Below are 22,971 nucleotides of genomic sequence, written 5' to 3' on the forward strand. Positions count from 1 at the left end.
GGGGAAAATATTGAGGAGGCTAAAACAATTACCTGATGGAAAAGCCTGATTGTAGTTGTAAAAAGAGACACTAAGGCCCCAACCAGGAAAAAAAATTATTTAATACTTTAACAAAATGCAAAATAAAGTACCCAAGTTACAAAACATAAATTCCTTTGGTTCAGTAATCACACCACTATTTTTATCTTCCAATGGCTACACACATCATCCCCTCAAAGTGAAGTCACACTGTTGTCCCCTTCACACTGAAGACGTCATGCCAAAACCACCACATACCTCACTATTCAGCGAAACTGTTGGCAACTTACATGGAACAGAGCTTTGGGGTAGGACAAGGGGGAACAGGTCGGTGTGGAGAGAAAAGGGGACTACACATGCAGAACGAGTCAGTGGGGGGGGGGAGCTCTCTGTCGGATCACTATGGCATGAATCAGACCCCTGCACATGCTACATGAGGCTGAGTCCCTTGGTACAATCACATATAAATACAGACAATCCAGTGACCCTGAGCACTCCCAGGGAAGACAGAACATCGAGTCTAGATCCTTAGTTTTATAGATGGGGAACATGAGACCTGGAGATGAAGTGTCTTGCCAAAAGACACACAGTTGGCGGCGGTCCATATTAGGACTCCATGTTTCCTTGTAATAAGAGCAAGAAGAGAATGACATGGACAAGAGAGTGACAGACCCGCTAAGGCCGGGGACAGAGCTGAGGCTCTCAGGGCCGTGCTGCCGTCTTTCGGGGAGAGTGCCCACGAGGCCTTTCTGAGGGTCTCCTGAACGCTCAGGGGTCTTCTGAGTTTCTTCAGGCCCCTGTGGCTTTGGGACAAGGCATCCAAAGAAACTGAGAGCCAGGCCACATGATCAGGGCAGAAGAGAATGGCCTCTACCCTGCTCCCAAACAACCCTAAAAGAGTCACAGTAAGTTCAGGGAAAAAATTTAGCCACCTCAGAATCAGACACCATTACCCAACTGGGGGCAGAAAGAGGAGTCATGAAGCTGGAAATCCAGAGGCTGAAAACTGGAGTAAGAGTTTCTGAAGCACTCTATTTTCTGCCTGGCTTAGAATAGGTATTCATCAATACTTGAATCAATGAGAGAACAAATGACTACATGGAGACAATGAATGTTTGGTTCCATGAGAGATACTGGTTCTGTGAAAGAGCCTTGCTGAGGGCACTGTTGGGGCGCACATTCTTTTTGTGCCACTCAGCTGGAACAGCACAGGAGTTACACTGTACCCCTGGGGAGTCAGTGCCGATCTAAAGAATTAAATTAAATAACAGTCTGATTAGGAGAGATTGGGGGGAAAGGTAGAAAGCCATTCCTAAAGCAGCTGCTTTCTTTAACTTCTTTCTCCTCCCAGATTTACGAGAACAGGACAAGTGCACCTGACCCTAGAGCAATGAAGACAGAATTGCTGAAGCCTCTCAAAACATGCATTCGAGGTGGTTCAAGCAACCCCCCCCCCCCGCCCTCTCCCCTCCCAATAGTCACTTCTTGGACAGGAAGGCAGCGGTGGATTGTGACAGCGAGATCTGACTGCACTTCTCAAAGATGGCCTCGGCTGAGAGTTTAGGCAGCCCCTGATCCAGAGGGCACTCGTCCACCAAGCTGTTCATGGGTGTGGGGGGCAATGGAGGCTCCTCCTCATCTTGACTCAGTCCAGGGATCAGGGAGGTACCTGCCCTGTCCGATTCCTTGTCCACCTGCTCCCTGGCAGTCTCAGGGTGCCCTGAAGGGATTGTCATGGAGTCAAAATATGCTGACAGGGCTTCCTGGAGCAGAGGCAGAAGTTTCTTTCGAGAGACCTGGGTGTTGCCTTGAAGATAGGCTTGGAGGTTAGGGTGAGGGCTTGGGGCAGGGGTCAGCTTCAGGGCCGGAGAGTGGGACCGTTCCAGGACTCCACAGATCTAAAGAGGCGACAAGATGGGGAAATGGTATTTCAGGTGGCGAAGCAAACTGTGGAGGCAAATTGCTGAGGCTTCTAAGTTGGGAGCTTCTCTTACAGAGGAGAAAAAATTTTTTAAATCACTCAGTTAAGCTGTATTGCTTGCAACAAAAGGCATATCAGCTAATATACATAGTATTTTATTTTATTTATTTATTTATTTATTTTTTAGTTAATCCTCACCCAAGGATATTTTTTTCCCATTAATTTCTAGAGAGTGCAAGGGAGGGGGAGAGAGAAACATTGATGTGAGACACATTGATTGGCTGCCTCCTGCACATGCCCCGATGGGGTCGGGGATCGAGCCTGCACTGCAATTGAGGTACGGGACACGTATCTATACTGAGGTCAAGGGAAGGACAGAGGCAGAAAAAATTAACTGATCAAAGTGAGGGTGGGAGGTATGCCAGGCATGGTGCCAAATCTGGCCATTTATCAATACTGTACAACCTCATTTAATCCTCACAATTGCTTTATAAGATTGGTATTACTATTACCCTCATTCACAGGTAGGGAAACTGAGGCTTAGACAGATTAGGTGACTTCCTAACATCATAGTTTGAATGAAGCAAAGCTGACACTAAAACCTAGGTCTGTCACCAAAACTGGTGTTCGGAATCACTGTGTTCCTAAAACAGGAGGGAGAGAGGAAATGGTAGGGCTGACTGTGAGAAGAGGGCCCCATCCCCAGCACCAGGCAGCCTGGGCCATGGTCCTGCCATCACAGCTCCAGGGAGCAGCACCAAGGGGCTCTGGTTGGGAGAAGGGGCAGAGATATAGGAAGGTGGGGAGAGGCACTTCTACTGGCCAAAGTACCTTTTACTTTATGACATGATTAGTAGGAGCCACCTTTCACCGAGTGTTTACTTTGTGCCCAGCAATGTACTATTCATATATTATGTTTAATGATCACATCAGACTAATTAGGAGGTAATATTATGCTATTTACAGGCTCAGAAGTCAACTGACTTGCTTTAGCTCAAAGAGAAAGTAAGTGGCAAATCTGGGGCAGAAAAGCACGTCTATCTGCCTTTAACACTGTAGTCTTTCCACAGTGCCAAACTTCCTCCACTGAATGAAGTTACACTTGCTTCCTCGAGGAGAAGACAAAGGCAGAGAAGTGTGGGAAAGGGCGGACGTACCTTTTACAGGCTCAAAGGATTATCTGGCTGCATTCAGACCAGTCTTCAGCAGTCATCACACAGCCCAAGCAACCCAAAGAGGCCCTGGACTGCTTTAAGTCCACTTTCAAATTCTTCCCTGGGCTAATGAGTAACCAAAAGAGGAAAAGAAAGGGGAGGAGCTGGGAAAGGGGGCCAAATGGAAGACCAGGCAAGAAAACAAACCTGCTCCGGGTCCCTTCTCCACAGTCAGCGCTACACAGAGTGATTACTCCCCGCAGGGTAAGTAGTAGAAAAAGTTCCTTTTGTGTTTCCCCCTTTCAGGCAATCGGGTCAAGAGAAAGGAATTGATGTTCAGGGGTGAGGAGTTCATGATTAAACAAAGAATCGAGTTTAACTCCAAGCTCATTACATTTACTTTTAACCCGATGTTCAGATCTCTTCTAAGTAGGAACTCCATCTCTAATTGTTTTTGGAATCTCTCTTTCTCAAGAATAATATGATTAAGGGTATTCACATAGACATAGAATGGAAAAAGGGGAAGGGGAGATTCTGGAAGCAGGTCAAGGGACCTGTGTGTAAACGTAAGAACCAAGGAGCGGTCTTCACAGCGCAGGGCAGCGTGTGAGGGCAGAGCTCCGCAGAGCCCTCAGGCTGGAGAGGAGGCAGAGACTCACTGTCATTCGGAGTGCTGCGTGGGGACAGAAAATAGCCAGCTGCCGCACGGGCTCATTGTGCGCGTTGAAGAAGATAGCCATAGCGACCAGGGCGTCATAGCTATGAGTCTGGCAGAAAGCATGGAGGTCTGCAGCGAGGCCCGGCCTCTGCAGGAAGGCCTGAAAGAGAAGAGATGGGCAGGGATGAGGGCTGCAGCTGGAACCCCCTTGTCACCACCAACAAAAATGCTTATGAGGAGTTTCTTCGCATGTCCCAGGTTCTTTCTAACCTGGGACTTGTACTCCATAAGAAAAGGTACCTAGTATTTACTCTGTGATATCTATGTGCTCGGAGGCAGTGTGTAGAATGGGGAGAATACAGGTTTGGGGCTCAGACAGAACTGATTTGAAAATCAGCTCTATTGGGAGAAACCAAGATGGCGGCATAGGTTAAACACCTAACCTACAGCCGGGCACAACAATTTCAAAAACACAACTAAAAATCAAAACGGACATCATCCAGAACCACAGGAAAGCTGGCTGACTGAAATGCCCACAATTAGAAGGAAAGAGAGGACCACAAGGAAAATCAGGGAAGCCGTAAAAGCTTGAGGTATGGAGACACGGGTGGAGACAGGAGCCCGCGCGCGTGCGGGGAAGACGGAGCCGGAGAGGAAGGGGCGGCTGACGGCCTGGCTGGCGTTCTCTGGCGGGAAGGAGATAAAAGCGCCAGATTGTGCTGAACCCCAGCTCCGACTGCACTGAACCCCAGTCCCGGGCGAAACCCTGGGAAGCCGGGCTCATGCTGGGGGAGTCTGGGCTGTGGGGCGGAGACACGGAGGAGTTGCACCAGAGCCGCGCACGGGAATGTGCGCAGAGGAGGGACTGTTGCCTGTGCCGCTGGATTGCCCTAGCGGGAGGGAGACAAGGGCTCCGGACTGTGCTGAACCCCCAGTTCCAACTGCACTGAACCCCAGTTCCGGGAAAGACCCGGGGAAGCCAGGCTCATACTGGGGAAAGCTGGGCTGTGGGGCAGAGGTGCAGAGCAGAGCACCGGAGGCGCGCAGGGGATTGTGCGCGGAGGATGGGCTGCTGACTGTGCCGCTGAGTCGCCCTGGAGGGAAGGAGACAAAAGCGCCAGACTGCGGTGAGCCCCAATTCTGAGTACACGGAAACCCAGTTCTGGGCGAGAATCTGGGAATCCAGATTCATTGGGGGAGAGACTAGACTGTTTGGCAGCACGCGAAACTCCAGGGCGCTTTTCTCTCAGAGGTGTTTGCTGGGAGTACAGAGGGACACAGGAACCTCATAGGGCGGGGCTGACGGGAAGCCAAGGCGGTAGGCTCCGCCCTGTAACTCCGCCCCATCCAAGCTGAACACAGAGGCTTTTACAATTTTGCAAGTCTAGTTGAATGGGGCTGTCTCCCGGCATAGACACAGCTGATCCTCACAGCCAATTGGACTGGAGGTCACATCCTCCCAGTGTACCAACAGCAATCAAGGCTTAACAACACCAAGACTTTGCACTCAGCCCACAAAGGGGGGTATCAAGAGCGACCACCTAGGGAGATTGGGGAAGCTGAGCGATAGGGAGGCAGCCAAAAGGGGAAGACACCGAAACAGGTCACGAATATAAGTGATGCTGTAATTCATGCTGAGGGGCCACAGGCAGTAGCTGACCTACACTCCATTGGAGACCCAGAAACGAAGGCATCTAGTGGTCGGTGTGAGATGACACCAGATTTCAACCACTACCATAAGGGACACATTCAAGAGGCAGACGCAGTGAGCGCCAAAGCCTTGCTGCACCAAGACCCGGCAAATAAACGTGTCTCCCGCACAGCAACTCTTCCTTTATAGACACAGAGGGTCCGCACGACCAATTGGCCTGGAGGACAATTCCTCCCAGTGACACCAACAACAATCAAGACTTAACTATACAAACAAGGACCAAGATGGAGGCATAGGGCAGAAGCCTGATTGCTGCCTACCACAACAATTTTGAGACTACGACGGGAGAGCAGAGCGGACACCATCCAGAACCACCGGAGGGCTGACTGAGCAGATGCTCTACAACTAGAATGAAAGAGAGGGGTACGCGGGATGAAGCTGATGCCGGTGACCCAAAGACCACACTTTAAAAACTACGGCTCAGGCGACACAATGGCGGCCTGGATCGTGCTCGGCGCAGTTCCCCCAGCGGTCTCCGGCTGAGGGGAAGGCTTCACTCGCTGCCGAGCACGGACAGATGAGCCCCTGGGAGACATGGGGCGGGAGACTACGCGCTTGCTGACCTCCGAGTCCTTCAAGAATCTCAACGCCTCGGAAGTGGCCAGGTGCGCACGCTCGGCGACCGGCCACCGCTGCAGACCCAAGGGCCGACGCAGCCACCCCGGACCAGCCCGCCGCCGCGCACCGGGCACACCGTAGCTTCGCCGAGCCCGCCGCCCAACGAGTTCTGCGGTGGCTGCCCTGGAACTCTGAGAAAATGGCCGAAGGAATTGCTGAGAGGGAATTGACCAACAGGAATTGGGATCAAGAAGATGAAACCCCGCTGGGTCCCGGAACCGGGTGAAGCCGCGCGCCTCTGGGTCCGGGTGAGGCTGGAAACTGGGTCAGGGTGAGGCTGGGCCCCGGGTCCGGGTGAGGCCATGTGCCCCTGGGTCAGGGCAAGGCCATGCGCCCCTGGGGTCCGGGTGAGGCTGAATCCTGGGTCTGGGCGAGGCCGTGCGCCCCTGGATCCGGGTGAGGCTGAATCCCGGGTCTGGGCGAGGCCGTGGGTCCCTGGATCCGGGTGAGCCTGGGTCCCGGGTCCGGGCGAGGCCCTGGGCCCCTGGATCCGGGTGAGCCTGGGTCCCGGGTCCGGGCGAGGCCCTGGGCCCCTGGATCCGGGTGAGCCTGGGTCCCGGGTCCGGGCGAGGCCCTGGGCCCCTGGATCCGGGTGAGCCTGGGTCCCGGGTCCGGGCGAGGCCCTGGGCCCCTGGATCCGGGTGAGCCTGGGTCCCGGGTCCGGGCGAGGCCCTGGGCCCCTGGATCCGGGTGAGCCTGGGTCCCGGGTCCGGGCGAGGCCCTGGGCCCCTGGATCCGGGTGAGCCTGGGTCCCGGGTCCGGGCGAGGCCCTGGGCCCCTGGATCCGGGTGAGCCTGGGTCCCGGGTCCGGGCGAGGCCCTGGGCCCCTGGATCCGGGTGAGCCTGGGTCCCGGGTCCGGGCGAGGCCCTGGGCCCCTGGATCCGGGTGAGCCTGGGTCCCGGGTCCGGGCGAGGCCCTGGGCCCCTGGATCCGGGTGAGCCTGGGTCCCGGGTCCGGGCGAGGCCCTGGGCCCCTGGATCCGGGTGAGCCTGGGTCCCGGGTCCGGGCGAGGCCCTGGGCCCCTGGATCCGGGTGAGCCTGGGTCCCGGGTCCGGGCGAGGCCCTGGGCCCCTGGATCCGGGTGAGCCTGGGTCCCGGGTCCGGGCGAGGCCCTGGGCCCCTGGATCCGGGTGAGCCTGGGTCCCGGGTCCGGGCGAGGCCCTGGGCCCCTGGATCCGGGTGAGCCTGGGTCCCGGGTCCGGGCGAGGCCCTGGGCCCCTGGATCCGGGTGAGCCTGGGTCCCGGGTCCGGGCGAGGCCCTGGGCCCCTGGATCCGGGTGAGCCTGGGTCCCGGGTCCGGGCGAGGCCCTGGGCCCCTGGATCCGGGTGAGCCTGGGTCCCGGGTCCGGGCGAGGCCCTGGGCCCCTGGATCCGGGTGAGCCTGGCCCCGGGTCCGGGCGAGGCCCTGGACCCCTGGATCCGGGTGAGCCTGGCCCCGGGTCCGGGCGAGGCCCTGGGCCCCTGGATCCGGGTGAGCCTGGGTCCCGGGTCCGGGCGAGGCCCTGGGCCCCTGGATCCGGGTGAGCCTGGCCCCGGGTCCGGGCGAGGCCCTGGGCCCCTGGATCCGGGTGAGCCTGGGTCCCGGGTCCGGGCGAGGCCCTGGGCCCCTGGATCCGGGTGAGCCTGGCCCCGGGTCCGGGCGAGGCCCTGGGCCCCTGGATCCGGGTGAGCCTGGCCCCGGGTCCGGGTGAGGCCGTGGGCCCCTGGATCCGGGTGAGCCTGGGTCCCGGGTCCGGGTGAGGCCGTGGGCCCCTGGATCCAGGTGAGGCCACGCGACCCTGGGTCTGGGAGAGGCCACGCGCCCCTGGGTCCGGGTGAGGCCATGCGCCCCTGGGTCCGGATGAAGCTGAATCCTGGGTCTGGGCGAGGCTGTGTGCCCCTAGATCCGAGTGAGACTGGATCCCGGGTCCGGGTGAGGCCGTGGGCCCCTGGATCCGGGTGAAGCCGTGCCCCTGGATCCGGCCGAGACCAAACCAGAGGGAGTCGGACCTGCATTACCACCATTTGTCCACCATCCAGAGCTGAGGGGTCAGTGCCGACATGTACTCATAAGGAACTGGTGGACATTGATATTGGGTCTCAAAAGAACTGTTGGACCAGAAAGAAACTCACTACAGACTGATTCATTTGCCTGTCAGCATAACTATTATTGCTCGTCGCACATTCAATTCTTATAAGTATATCTCTAGTGACACATGATTTCGCTCATCTAGGGGAAATGATGAACAACATAGACTGATGAACAAGAACAGAACCAGAAACAAGGAGGCATCGATCGGACTATCGGGCCTCAGAGGGAGGATAGGGGAGGGTGGGGGGAGGGGGGAGAGATCAACCAAAGGTCTTGTGTGCATGCATATGAGCCTAACCAATGCTTAAGTTCAACAGAGGGTTGGGGCATCCATGGGGAAGGGGGTGGGATGGGAATGGGGGGATGAGGACAAATATATGACACCTTAATCAATAAAGAAATCTTAAAAAAAAAAAAAAAAAAAAAAAAAAAAAAAAAAAGAAAATCAGCTCTATTACTTATTAGCTATATGATCAAGGAATTATATTAACCTCCCTGGACTTAAGTTTCCTCATCTATAAAATGAGGATAAAATATCTACCAAGCATGACTGTTTTACAAATTGAAAAATGACAATGTTTCCGATCCTTGGCATTTCTAATGTGTCTATTTGTACTGTGATTATGGTACTTGGGAAGCCTTTTACATTCTTTTGTTTGTTTCCCAAACTAGATGATGAGTCATAAGGGAAGAGGTCATGCTATTTTGTTTTATTTAATTATTTAGTATTGTTATATAGCATTTAGTAGAACGCTGTGCAGACTATGCGAGTATGTGTTCAGATCAGGCTGTCGAATGATTTAACCAATATAATATGGAACCAGGAATTAAAATACCATTATCACAGTTATATCCATTTACCCATTCAACAAAATTTACTGAGCATCCACTTTGTGCCAAGTCCTGTCAAAGGTGCTGCAGGTATAGCAGAAACAAAAGAAATAGGGCCCTTGCTCTGGCAGGGCTGATAAACAAAAAGAGGAATATAGATGATAAAACAAGGAAACCATGAACTATGATTATTTCAGTGTGTTGAGTGCTAGGAAGAAAACAGAAGAAGATAACGGTTAGAGATTTTTGAACAGGAAGGATATTATTTCAGTTAGGATGGTCAAGAAAACATTCTTTTTTAAAAAAAAAAAAAAGTATTTTTATTGATTTGAGAAAGGAAGGAAGAGGGGGAGAGAGATAGAAACATCAATGAGAGAGAATCATTGATCAGCTGCCTCCTGCATGCCCCCTACTGGGAATCTAGCCCACAACCTGGGCATGTGCCCTGATACGGAATCAAACCATGATCTCCTGGTCAGAGGTTGATGCTCAACCACTGAGCCATGCCGGCCAGGCTGGAAAAACCTCTTAAAAGAGGAGACTCCTGAGCTAAGACCTGCATGACATGAAGGAGCCAGCTATGCAAAAGGAAAAGCAAGTACAAAGGCCCTGAGTTGGGAATGAACTTAATGATTCCAAAGAATGGAAAGAAAATCAGTATGGCTGCCGTACTGTGGCGGGGTTGAGGGGGAGCAGGAAGAAGGGCTGGCGTGAGATCAGAGAGAAAGACAGGGGCCAGACCAAGGTGGGCCCTATAAACCATAGTGAGGCCTTTACATTTTATTAGCAGTGCAATGAAAAGCCAGTAAAGGAAGAGGGTGAAAGGATCTAAGTTACCTATTAGGGTCATCACTCTGGCTGCTGCGGAGAGAATGGTTTGTAGGGGTACATAAGTGGAGGCTGGTAAACTGTGGGGGCGAGTACAGTAGTACAGTGAGAGACAATGAACTGTGGGAGTTACCAGAGCTGGAGAAACATAGATAGGTACCAGGTATGTGGAGGAGAGTCAGACGTGAGGGGCAAGGTTATCTACATAACTGAAGGTTTTCTTTTCCCACCTACACCTACATCTTGCTCTTACCTCCAAATCCATATATATTGCACTAATGGCCACCTTGATGCCTTGTCTGAAAATGGTCTTCTGGTCCTTTCTCAGCATCTGCTCAGTAGTCAGGCCTAGAAAGTAGATGAAAGACTAGGAGTCAAAAAAGAGAGCTCAGGGTCCCAAGACTAGGAAGAGGAAGACACCAAGGTGGGTCATGGGAGAGGAAAAACACAGCCTTTCTTTTGGGCAATTAAAAGGGCTAACTGAAAATGTAATTATATGATAAAAATTACCTTCAATTACTGGGTCACAACAGTTACCTTTAGAGCAAGGGACTTGGAGAGAAGGGTACATGTAGTACTTTATTTTCAACTAGAGGCCTGGTGCACGAAATTTGTGAACAGGTAGAGTCCTTAGGCCTGGCCGGCGATCAGGGCCCATCTGTGGGGTGACCTGCAGGGCGATTGGGGCCCCCCACTGGCACCCACATTTGGGGCCTGCGGGCAGCTTCTGCATTAAGCATCTGCCCTGGTGGTCAGTGCGCATCATAGTGACTGGTTGTTCTGCTGATTTGCATATTTGGCTTTTATTATATAGGATGATGAGAGAGAATCATTGATTGGCTGCCTCCTGTATGCCCCCTACTGGGGACCGAGCCCACAACCTGGACATGTGCCCTTGATTGGAATTGAACCCGGGACCCTTCCACAGGCTGACGCACTGTCCACTGAGCCAAATTGGCCAGGGTTACTTATTTACTTTTTTATCGGAAGGTAGCTGGGTGGAAAATTATGTAAGTTTTTTGTTCTCTTCCTTTGTCTTTGGTATATTCACCCTGTTTCTTCTGCTTCCCTAACCAATTATCTAGATCTCACACTGATAACTTAGTATTTCCTCAGCATATTTTATTTATAAGTCTATATTCTCTGATTAGAGTGAAAACCTCTGAGACTTTAGTATATTCTTCCTATCTTCCCCAATAGCCCAGACAGAATAATCCAGTAAATGACTAATTAGTTCCCGATCAGACTCACACACTACCTCATTCATCTCCAAAGCTTAAACCATTACCCATGCTCTGAAATTGTTTTGATGGTGTTTTCTCACATAGGAGGGAGAGAAGTCAGTTTAACACTTCATACCCGACACATCAAACTTTGCCTTTTGCAGAGAATCAAAGATGTCATTTCTCTTGGGCAGATCTGTGAAGAGGGCCTCCAGCTTCTCCACATATTTGTTGTCCTTTGGGGTTGCTTTTCCAATTTTAAGGTCCATGTTGACACAGTCCAGGATGATTGTTGCTGTGGAAAGGAAGATGACAGAACTCAAATCTTGTGGCCCTCCATTTATGACCATGGAAACACACCTAACCCTCCAACCAAATGGTCACAATACAGAGGAGATTGTATGCAAACTCAGGGTTATGTCCTGAGTAAGACCTCCCAAATCCAAACTAAAATGCAGGCAGGGAAGTGGGGAAACAGTAGAAAGAAAGCCTGAGCATCTCAATCCTTGGAGATTGTGAGACCTAGTAAGAGAAAGATGACCTCTCTTCTGTAGGCCAAATTCTAGTAAAGAATCTTTTTGTTGTTGTTAATCCTCACCTGAGAATATTTTCTCCATTGATTTTCAGAGAGAGTGAAAGGGATGGAGGCAGAAGAGAGAGAGAGAGAGAGAGAGAGAGAGAGAGAGAGAGAGAGAGCGCACGCAAAGCATTGACATGAGAGAGACACATTGATTGGTTGCCTCCAGCACATGCCCTAAAAAGGCCAGGGAATGAACCTGCAATCCACGTACATGCCCTTGACTGGGAATCAAACCTGAGACTCTGGTCCATGGGCCAACGCTCTACCACCTAGTCACACCAGCCAGGGACCAGTAAAGACAGTCTAATCCAATTCTCTCTCTCTTTCTCTTTTTTTCTCTTTCTCTTTTTTACAAATAGAGAAAAAGAGAACAAGAAAGGTTAAGAGATTTGCTCAAGGTCACATAACTACTTCCTGGGCAGAAACGGTACTGGAACCGTTTCCTGCTTCTGTGGCCACCTCTTTTCATTATCGGGTGCTGCTGAGGCAGCTTCTAGGTCTGTTGTACCGCTTCCCTTCTGCATCCCCAACAAAGTATCCCACAGCCTTTTAAAACCTAATTGCCCCCCTGGAAGAACCCCAGCCTTCAGCATGGGCTGAATGGCTCTGAGAGGGTATGGTCAAGCTGGAAGAATCTAGACTTTTCAACTGTCCCTTCTCTGGGATAGGAATGGAGGAACTACCCAGTCAGGCCCCAACCAAGCCACCCTCACCATGCAGAAGGGCTGCAGTTTGCCTGTCCAAGATCTCTGGTGCCCCCTGCAGGATTCTCTCGGTCACCAGGGTAGCGCAGGACCCCACCAGCTCAACTGAAACATGGCAGGGAGGGCAGTGCTTCTGCTCGATGGGCCGATGGTCTAGCACCTCTGCCACCGCCTCCTCCAGGGCTGCGTCACTTCTGTGTGGGGAAAGGCGGTGTGGGAAAACGAGAAACAAAGGTGGGTAGGAGTTCTCCAGCTGCTTCCAACCACTCTCCACCTCACTCTGAAGGAAAACGCAGACGCCTTAGGTAAACGCTTAGACCTCTGGTCACTTCTACCTCTGCCTCACTCCTTTCAATTCTTTTCTTTAATGTTATAACTGAAGTCATCTTTAAATAGTGTATACGTGATTTTGGCAAAGTGCCTGCTACGAATACCTTATTCACATAGTTGATGTCCTTTAAGGTTGCCTTTCCAATTGACACCCTTGATACCCAACATCTAAATCGCTCCTGTCCCCTCAAGTCACTTAATACCCAAATTCCATGCACGTCACCAGATCCTGTGGCTTCTATCTCAATTTCTATTTATTCCCTCCTTTTCACCCCTCTGCTACTGCCTTATTCTAGACCCTCAATATCTCTCATCTGGATTATTCCAATAGTTTCCTAACCAAACACCTGCTTCCAATCTTAGGCCTTCCTAAGCTGTCTTCCACAATGCTGCCTGAATGATCATCTGAAACATGCAAATTTGATTCTGTTAGGACCTGGAATAAATATAATTAACAACAGTTCCCCACTGTCCTAAAATAAAGTCTAATCTCTTTCACAGGGTCTCCATGATCTGGCCTGTCTACCTCTCTAGTCTTACCTTTTTCCATGTCTTATTTCTCACTCATATTTTATGCTCCAGCCATGCAAAACAAATTCCAGTTCCCCCAACTCACCATGCTATTTCATGCCTGCCTGCCTTTGCTTATATTAATCACTCTCTCTGCCTGGATGCTTTTCCTCACTACCTTACCTCCCCATTTCCCAAATAAATAGCTAGTCTTCTTTCAAGATTGAGATCAAGGGTTACCTCTGTTAGGAAACCTTTCCTGACACCCTCTACTCCCCTCTAGTACATTTAACCACTGCATCCTTCCTGCACCTACTGTCTCCTAGAGTGATGGTTATCCCCTACCTCCAAGCCCATTACAACGACCTATTTGCCTAGTTCCCTCTTCCTGACTGAAAGCTTCTTGAAACAGGGACTCTGTCTCACCTGCATCCTCTAGACGGAAGTTTATTAATGAGTGAATGGACAGCTGGGTCGATGCCCTTAGGCTGCCCTCTCTCAATGTCCTGCTATAACCAGTGTGCTCAAGGAAATAACATACATTTTAATACTAGCAGGAGCCAGACAGACTTACTTATGTGGCTTTGTTGGCAGTTTTTTCCAGTCTTAAATTAGGGATGGAATTATTATAGGTGTGTCCCTTTATTAAAGACACTAATAAGATACTGTCTTATGTAGGAAATAATTTTGCTAACTTTTTAAAAATTAAAAAGAGTTGGAACCATTATTCAAAAGTTTCTATTATAATAAATCTGCCACGAAATCTTAAAATATAATAATACCAAAGGCAGCTTTAAATGATTTCTGAGTTATCTTTTAGTTTGAACTCTCCAAGTTTCTACTTGCAAAACTGGAGAAGCGATAATATTTTCTATATCGAATATGACCCATCAATTACCATTAGCATGTGAGATTCCCAAGAGCAAAAATTCTTCCTCTCTTTATATCTTACTCATCAGAGCCCAACATGGCACATGATTAAGTATCAGCTTAATGTCCTTCCACATACCTGGGTAAGACATGGTGGTCAACAAGGATTAGGGTGAGCTGGCCAGCCTGGTGCAGCGTGTGGAGGTCAATCTCATCCCGGAAAATTAAGAGGGACTCTGGAATGTGAATCTCCTGAAGGAGGAAGACGTTGTCACCTCGTAGAGGTAGCTCAGAACGTTTTATATTTAAAACTGGAACAAAGACATCCTCAGTCTCAGTTGTCTGGAGAGGAGAGTGAAAAGAAGGTATGGCAATGTTTTGGAACAGACAGGAAAAATAACAAGATAATTGAGACCAAGGAAGACATGATTTTGGGTGAGTTACTGCCCTTCTCAAAGCCACAATTACCAAGTCAATAAAAATAAAAGGACAACCTTGCCCTTTCTCATTCTTAGCAATAACATGAAGGTCAACAAGAAAACTCATGCCCTAGCCGGTTTGACTCAGTGGATAGAGCGTCAGCCTGCAAACTGGAGGTCCAAGGTTCGATTCTGGTCAAGGGCACATGCCTGGGTTGTGGGCTCGATCCCCAGTGGCGGGCTTGTGGGAGGCAGCCGATCAATGATTCTCTCTCATCATGTCTCTGTTTCTGTCTCTCTCTCCTTCTTCCTTCCCCTCTGAATCCATCAATAAAAATATATTTAAAAAACACACACAAGAAAACTCATGAAAAAGAGCTAGTTCTAGATGCTGCAGAAAAGGGATTATCAGTCTTCAAGAGCTGATGTGGGCATGAGGCATACACATTAGATCATGGATACCCACAAGTTAATAATAAACTGTCTGAATATTGTTTTATGGTTTACACATTCTTATTTTTGAAATTTTATGAGTTTATTTGAGCCAACTGCCAGGAAGCAAGATCTCAAATGCTCCCTGTTTACACATTCTTCAAAATACATTTACTCATTTGATCCTCACAGCAACACTGTAAATTATTTCAGGCTTTACAGATGGCGACATGAGACTCGGAAAAGTTAAGGGATTTAACTTACCCAAGACTAGATGGTGTTAAGCAGCAGAGCTGAATCTTGAATCCAAATCTTTTCATTCTAAGAGATTCTGTTCCTAAGTACTCACCTTTGCCAGGTAAAAAGCCAAGGCGAGAGCGGACACCATGGAGTCCAAGTCACAGGCTTCATTTCCCAGCACGACATGCAGTGGCTGGGACTCCTGGAAGGAGAAAGGGAAACTAGCAGAAGCATCTACGTGTTTCCATTTGCCTTACACTCATGTAGGGCTTCACACGCATCCTCTCACTGATTCCCACCGAGGAGGTGAGCAGGTTGATATTACAGGTCCTCATTTCATGGATGAGGACATTGGCTGAGAGGACATCTGTGTGTGTTTTTTAAAATGTATTTTTACTGATTTTTTACAGAGAGGAAGGGAGAGGGAGAGAGAGTTAGAAACATCGATGAGAGAGAAACATTGATCAGCTGCCTCCTGCACACCCCCTACTGGGGATGTGCCCACAACCAAGGTACATGCCCTTGATCGGAATTGAACCTGGGACCCTTGAGTCTGCAGGTCGATGCTCTATCCACTGAGCCAAACCGGTTAGGGCGGGCATCTGTGTATTGGCAAAGCTTTGAGCATTCCACACAGATCCAGTTAGTGGGAAAGTGCTCTTTTCTCTCTGCTACACTGTCTCCCTGACTGTTAATTTACAAAAAGCCAGTAGTAAATAATTCTGACTTCTGCTGTTGCTTTGGGCACTTGAGAAGTCAAAGGTAAGCTGATATACGAGTATTCAAGCCATGGTTTATTATTCCCCCCATTTTTAAAAGAGGGAAAAGAATCCTTAATACTTCAAAAAAATAAGATCTAGTCCATTATCTAGTTGTCCATAAAAACTTCCCCAAGGAACCTCCATGATAACCAGATATAACCAACACTTCAACCAGAGAAATAGGCTACTTTGCCAGTAGGTTTAGCTTAAAGCAAGCACAATTGTTGCTGCTGGAACTTTTACTTACACTTTGAAAAGTCCAGCTGCTGGTAAGAACTGGGTAGGGAGGGTTATTATTAACCTTGTTCCCTTGTATATCCCCAGCTATCAGATTTTAAAGAAAATACATTAAGCCCTAGCTGGTTTGGCTCAGTGGATAGAGCGTTGGCCTGTGGACTGAAGGGTCCCAGGTTCGATTCTAGCCAAGGGCACATGCCTGTGTTGCAAGGCTCGATCCCCAGTAGGGGACGTGCTGGAAGCAGCCGATCAATGATTCCCTCTCTCTCCCTCTCCCTTTCTCTCTGAAATCAATAAAGAAATATATTAAAAGAAAATACATTAGCCGAAACCGGTTTGGCTCAGTGGATAGAGCGTCGGCCTGCGGACTCAGGGGTCCCAGGTTCGATTCCAGTCGAGGGCATGTATCTTGGTTGCGGGCACATCCCCAGTGGGGGGTGTGCAAGAGGCAGCTGATCGATGTTTCTCTCTCATCGATGTTTCTGACTCTCTATCCCTCTCTCTTCCTCTCTGTGAAAAATCAATAAAATATATTTAAAAAAAAGAAAAGAAAAAAGAAAATACATTAAAATCTACAGTGCCCACAACAGCAGAGACTAGGGTTTGGATTAGTTCTGAGACATTTAGAGTGTGCCATGCACAAACTAATCATTTCTGTGCACAAACTAATCATTTAATCCTCAAAACAACCTGAAGAGGTAGGTATTTTAAGAGTGATGATTTCATTATAGGTATGAGCATTCAGCCAGATGGAATGAGACCATAAAGTCTATGGTTCAGCTTAGGGCACAAGAATTCTGTCTTACTAATTTGCTTTTGAACTTCTCTCTCAACCTGCTTCTGAGGGATGAAGGGATAAGAGAACAAATGAGAAGCACTAGTTATAGCAGAGTTTCTTAATTTCAGCACTACTGGCATTTTACACTGGTAATTCTTTGTTGTGGGGGCTATCCTGTGCCTTGTAGGATGTCTGGCAGCATCTCTGGATTCCACCCACTAGATGCCTATAGCACCCCAGTCATGACAATCAAAAATGTCTCCAGACTTGCCAAATATTCCCTGGGAGCAAAAATCACTCCTGGGCACCCGGCTGGCATGGCTCAGTGGTTGAGCATCAACCTATGAACCAGGAGGTCATGGTTCAATTCCTGGTCGGGGAACATGCCCGGGTTGTGGGCTCGATCCCCAGTGTGGGGTGTGCAGGAGGCAGCCAATCAATGATTCTCTCTCATCATTGATGTTTCTGTCTCTCTCTCCCTCTCTCTTCCTCTCTGACATCAATATATATATATATATATATATATATATATATATATATATATATATATATATATATATGTTTTAAGTTACCCCCCATATAAGAACTACTGGGTTATAGAAAGGTAAAAATCCACACATTCTGGCTTCTATCAGGGAAGATTTGCTAGATGGAAGAGTTTAGAAAAGTGGGACAGGAGCTCAGAGGAGCAAAACATAACAAGGAGCAGTTATCAAGTAATTAATTTTAGGGAAAAAATGAATCTAGAATCATCTTCCCTGTACTGGCTATAAACCCCTCCCCCCCTCCACACACACACCCCTCCACACCATTCTCCCAGAAAGAGACAATTTTAGAAGACTTCTGGTGGTATAAATTGCTTGATCTCATAACTAAGTTCCTGTTTTTAAACTACCCTCTTTCCCACCTCCTATTCCCACTCCTAGTGAGAAGTACAAAAGGCAGAGGTCATCTGTCAAGATTTTGGGCAAAGGGTGTCCGGGGAAAGTTGGCCCTGAGAGTCTCCCCTGCGCCCATTTATTTAAGCCTAATTCAACAGCGTGGCAGCCAAGACCCATTCATACTAAACAGCATGGCAGAGTCTTTTCAATATTACACTCTTTCCCAACACAATGTGAGAATTCTGTACCCAAGGCCCCAGCGCTAGAGGAACTTTTCTGACTTGTGATTCCTCCTCCTGATACCAGAGAAGGCCCCTCTGTCCCCTGGACACCAAGAACTGCCCAGATGGCGGTGGACCAAAGTGACAACAAAGCACTTGAGATAAGTGGCTGCCCAGATAACTTGCTCACTGAACCAGTCAGGGGCACAGTGTACTCTAGAGGGAACTACATAAACACCAGCGGCCGTATGGTCCTGACTCTGGAGCAAAAAGAAGAACAGAGAAAAGGCAGAGCAAGGGGCCCTGGCCGGGTGGCTCAGTTGGTTGGAGTGTCATCTCGAACACCAAAAGGTTGTGGGTGCGGGTCCCAGTTCAGGGCACGGATGGGAGGCAACCAATGGATGTTTCTCTCTCACATCAACATCTCTCTCTCTCTCTCTCAAAAAAAAAAAAGGCAGAGCAAAGGGGAGACCTATTGCTGGGCACGGAGAGGCCCGTTCTAAAACTCACATTCATGCTGCTTCATTTCAAAGGCAGAGGAATCAGGGTCAGTCAGATCTTCAGCATCGAGAGAAGGCTAAGCAGCAAAGCAGAAAGCAGGGACTACATACAACTTCATGGCTGAGGTGAGGAAAAAGGATTTCCAGAGGAAGACGAATAACCAACCCCTTGCACGCAGCCAAGTTCAGACAGCAACCCAAAGGAACTGATACAAAAGGAATAGTCTGGAACTTGTAGCTAATCTCGGAACAGGAGTGGCGAAGGGAGGTGGTGGCGTTCCTTTCCCCTGTCAGCACCCACCATCCCCCCAGCCTGACTGGTCTATTCACCTCCCGAAAACCACACTGTGCACATCCCCAGCTCTGCCCTTCGCACCTCTTGCTCTGCTCTGTCTGGAAGAGCAGGCTGCTGTTTGAAAAGACCACAGACGGGTTGAATCTCAGCTCTGCTTCTTACTTGCAGTGGGACCCTGACCTCCCTAAACCTCGCTGTTTTCATTTTAAAAATTAAGATAATAGCCCTGACTGGTTCGGCCTGCAGACTGAAGGGTCCCGGGTTTGATTCCAGTCAAGGGCATGTACCTTGGTTGTGGGCACATCCCCAGTGGGGGGTGTGCAGGAGGCAGCTGATCGATGTTTCTCTCTCATCAATGTTTCTAACTCTATCCATCTCGCTTCCTCTCTGTAAAAAAAAAAAAAAAATCAATAAAAAATATTTTTTAAAAATAAAATAAAAATTAAGATAATGCTGTGATCAATTCTATGAAGTGGTAATGAGCATTAAATGAGACAACACACACACAAAAATAATAAATGAGACAACACATTAAGTGCCCACTCTGTAGTAGTAAAGATGAGCTCTCTTCCATCTCCTTCTCTGCCCCTCCCTGTCCAGTCAGGCCCTCTTCAAAGCCCCCTCTCTCTGTGAAGCCTTTCCCGTTACCCAGGCCAGAGCAATCCTCTTCCTCTAACCCTCCCCCTGCCAACATGAGGCTCTCATATGGAACCTGACTTCTACTTTTAGGAGCTCACCACCTTTTCATGGATACATCCCAAATCCTTGACATAGCTTACAAGCTAGGTGACCATATACCTTGTTGTTCAAACTGGGACACTTTTTGAGAAGGAAAGGGGGTTGCAATGAATGATTACGTCAGAATAAACTAAGACTGTCCTGGGCAGAGCAGGTGTATGGCAGCCCAACTTATAAAGCAACATTCTCCTCCTCATTTAGAAAAAAACATGTGCAACTCTTTATCCTCACCCCATCCCCCAACAGCTGTCAGCACAAGCCAGACAGCCTCAGTTTTCTGACCCTGGGGGGAGAGTTCAGAGCAAACATAGCTATACTTAGAGCATGAGGAAACCTAAGCTGCCAATGGAAGAAATACAATCTGAGAGCCACAAGTAAATATAAACTTTTTTTCTTAAAAAAAAAACACACTCACACAAAAAAAAAACCCCTACCCCACTACTGAAATATTATATCCTGACAGCCACTGTGGCCTCCGTGGGGGGAGAAGAGATGGGTTCCAGGGCTGGCAAAGCAAACCACTCCCCTTCTGAAGCTGAATATGGTCTGATGCCTACTCTACAAAATAGTTAATGAGGGATGGGGGGGGGGGGGGGAGGAGACAAGGAGCCAGAGATAGAGAAGCCCTCCCAGCAGAGAAAACGGGACTGGTCCTGGTGCCAGGACTATAAATTCCTAAGGATAAGCCAGCCACTCCTGGTTCCTGCCTCATGCCTGAGAAGTACAGACAACACAGATTACCCGCAGGCTGCTGGCTGAACACCTAACCTCGAATGCAGCCCCACCCTGAAGCAAACATTTTTCCCCACTTGGCAGGAGTGGGGATTTCTTTTAAATGGAACACACTACTGTCATTGTGGCAGAGGCTGTAGAAAATCCCTCTGGTATCAAATGCTAAAATTATGGTATCAACAAGAGAGTTGTCTGCGTTATCAGCCATTTCTATATTACATAAAAGTAAGCATTCACAATTCCCTAAAAGCTAAACTATAGTTTAACTGAAACACTCAAACATAAGTGTCTCTAAATCACACTTTCTTTTTATTTTTAAAGATTTTTATGGATTTTTGGAGAGAGGGAGGGAGGGAGAGAGAAACATCGATGGGTTGCCTCCTGAATGCTCCCTGACCTGGGATCGAACCCGCAACCTGGGTATGTGCCCTGACCAGGAATTGAACCTGCCACCTTTTGGTGTACGGGCAACCCTCCAACCAACTGAGCCACACCGGCCAGCGTTAACTCATACTTTCTTTACACAAGAATTCCGGCCTCTGGGGAATTAAATGGGGAGAAGAAAAAGGATCTTTTTCATTTCATATCCATATTGTATTTTAAAATGTTCACAATGTACAAATTCTGTAATTAAAAGCGATCTAAGCTACTGGTGTCCACCTGTATGTCCGGCCCCAGTTCATCATCCACTAACTTTTCTAGAGTCTAATTTTCTCATTTCTCCTGGTGCAGGCAAGGCTGTGTGATGATGAGAGCTCTAAGCTACAACCTCACCTTCCCACGTTCAAGGAAGCATTAAGATCTAGGTCTTGCTCCTTGAGGGATGATTGTAGGCAGAGCAAGGTCAGGATACCAGTAATATTAGAAAAATTCAGTTATTTTCAGCTTCATACCACTGTGGAGGACATACTGTTAATCTGAAAAGGGAAGGGATGATCTGGAGAGTAGATGCTGTAGTAATAGATGCATGCAATGAAATGCTACTTGGTGAGGTTTCAATTCCAAGGGCTCTTTACCGAATGGTGGGAAAGAGACCAGTCATTTGGGTTATTGCAGGGGGAGCAGTGAGGGGCGGTGGGGATACAACTGCTTAGCACTCAGAACGGTGCCACAAAGACTCTAGGTCAGTGGTGGCAATTGGAAGTAACCAAAATGAATTAATTCAAATTTGCATTAGAACAACTTTCCCAAAAATTGTATTTCACAAGTATTTGGTGTTAAAATTAAACTTCACTCCTATTCTTCAGGTAAGGACATTCATTTATACCAGGAGCTGAGTCTGCAGGCCGAATCAGGCGACTTTTAGGTTTTGTTAAAGACGAGAATCTATCACTCAGGGGTATTTTCAGATCTAAAGATACTTAAGAAAGGAAAGCAACCGTCAACCATCCGTCTAGGTTTCTACAGGGGCAGTGTAGCTTCAAGTAGGGGGGCCAAGTGACCTCCTGGAGCCTCTCTCTGGCCAGCTTCTGCTGCTAACTGGGGATAGCAGCCTAATGCTGCCTGGCTGGGAGATTCCAGCTGGCTCAGAGAGTACCCAAAATAAGCCACAAAGCATTCAAGTCATGCTTATAGTTTTGATTCCAAACACACTTTGTGCTTATCTTCCAGGCGGGTTTTTTTTTTTTTTTTTTTGGTGGTTTTTTTTTTTTTTTAAATGTAATCTGTGTGCCTTCAGGCCAAGGAAGAAAACTGGAGGCAAAGGGATGCAGGTTGCTGGTCAACAGAGATATATTGTGTATGTTTATCTTAAAAACAGAAAAACACCACGACCACCTCTCCTCTAGGACGAGTCAGGGGTGCCCGCAAGAACCCGCCATTCAAAGGCAATAAAGCCATGAGCACAGGTTTCCTCGGACCCCCGGGGCTCACCTGGAGGCCAAGGGCCAAGGAGGCCTTGTTACCGTAGAACTGAAGGGTTCTACGGTGACAAGGAGCATCTCGCGGGGCACCCCTGGCGGCGGCACAGCCCTGGACCTTTGGGCGTAACTGACCCAGGCGACAGCGTTCAGCAGCTCAGATACAGGACCAGACCCATGATTCCTCCTTCCCGCTCTCGGGTGGACCCTAGAAGCAGCGGGTCAAAAACCGGGAGCCTGAGCAGCATTTCCACGCTCAAGACTAGATTCTCATGGACCACTGCTCAGGCCCCAAGCCTGATCAGACAGACCCAAGCCCCCACCCTACAACTCCCCGTTCCTTCCACACAGACGCTCCTCAGATCCCACATCTTCGTCCTCCCTAGACCCCATGTCCCATTCCCTACGATCACAGACAGGGGTCCGTTACCTGCAGAGCAGCTCGACAACCCTGCAGGTAGTCCTCCATGGTGAAGCCCAACGTGTGCCACCGCCCCTTGCCGTGGAGAGGTTACTCGGCGAATGCGCCCCGCCCCGGACTCAGGGACTAGTGGTGAGAGTCAGGAGGCGGGACTCGAACTCGCCACAAGGCGATTCGGCCCCGACGCCGGGAGGAAGTGCGTCATCGGACGCTCCGGGAGTCCGACGTCGCCCCGCCCCCAGCGGCGGGGGGCGGAGTTCTACGCGCAGAGTCTCACAGGACACCTTTCCGGAGGCGCCAAGTGGGACCTGGCGCGGGGCGTCTTGGGAAATGTAGTCTAGAAGCTCCGAAATGGCCCTAGGCATTGAGGGGAGGAGAATTTTCTGAGATCACTCATTTGACACACAACGTACATGTGTCACGGTAACC

General features: G+C 49.2%; 1 protein-coding gene across 4 annotated transcripts; it reads right to left on the minus strand.

Annotated features, from left to right (window-relative positions):
* Positions 1-82: 82 nt before the first annotated feature.
* Positions 83-22,848, minus strand: PRUNE1 (prune exopolyphosphatase 1). 4 transcript variants are annotated; one of them, XM_079760641.1, is made up of 9 exons: positions 22,552-22,628; positions 19,080-19,179; positions 15,229-15,321; positions 14,168-14,370; positions 12,328-12,512; positions 11,171-11,329; positions 10,065-10,159; positions 3,753-3,911; positions 83-1,916 (listed from the first exon to the last, which is right to left on the minus strand). In XM_079760641.1, exons 2-9 carry the CDS (start codon positions 19,143-19,145, stop codon positions 1,497-1,499), a joined length of 1,380 nt encoding a protein of 459 aa, XP_079616767.1. In that variant the 5' UTR covers positions 19,146-19,179; positions 22,552-22,628; the 3' UTR covers positions 83-1,496. The 4 variants fall into 4 exon arrangements, with proteins under 4 accessions (XP_079616767.1, XP_079616769.1, XP_079616768.1 ...); XM_079760643.1 differs by lacking the exon at positions 19,080-19,179 and having other exon boundaries at positions 14,168-14,280; positions 22,552-22,848; XM_079760642.1 differs by lacking the exon at positions 19,080-19,179 and having other exon boundaries at positions 22,552-22,845.
* Between the last annotated feature and the right edge of the window lie 123 nt (positions 22,849-22,971).

Source organism: Cnephaeus nilssonii, assembly GCF_951640355.1.
Source record: "Cnephaeus nilssonii genome assembly, chromosome: 21".
NCBI lineage: Eukaryota > Metazoa > Chordata > Mammalia > Chiroptera > Vespertilionidae > Cnephaeus > Cnephaeus nilssonii.

Excerpts from the sequence above, each read along its gene's own strand:
- PRUNE1 (XM_079760640.1), bottom strand. The coding sequence starts at position 18,996 with ATGAAAACAGCGAGGTTTAGGGAGGTCAGGGTCCCACTGCAAGTAAGA. Across the intron at positions 14,371-15,228 it reads TGGCTTTTTACCTGGCAAAG|ACAACTGAGACTGAGGATGT; the intron begins GTGAGTACTTAG and ends TCTCCTCTCCAG. Across the intron at positions 10,160-11,170 it reads GGCAAAGTTTGATGTGTCGG|GCCTGACTACTGAGCAGATG; the intron begins GTATGAAGTGTT and ends TCTACTTTCTAG.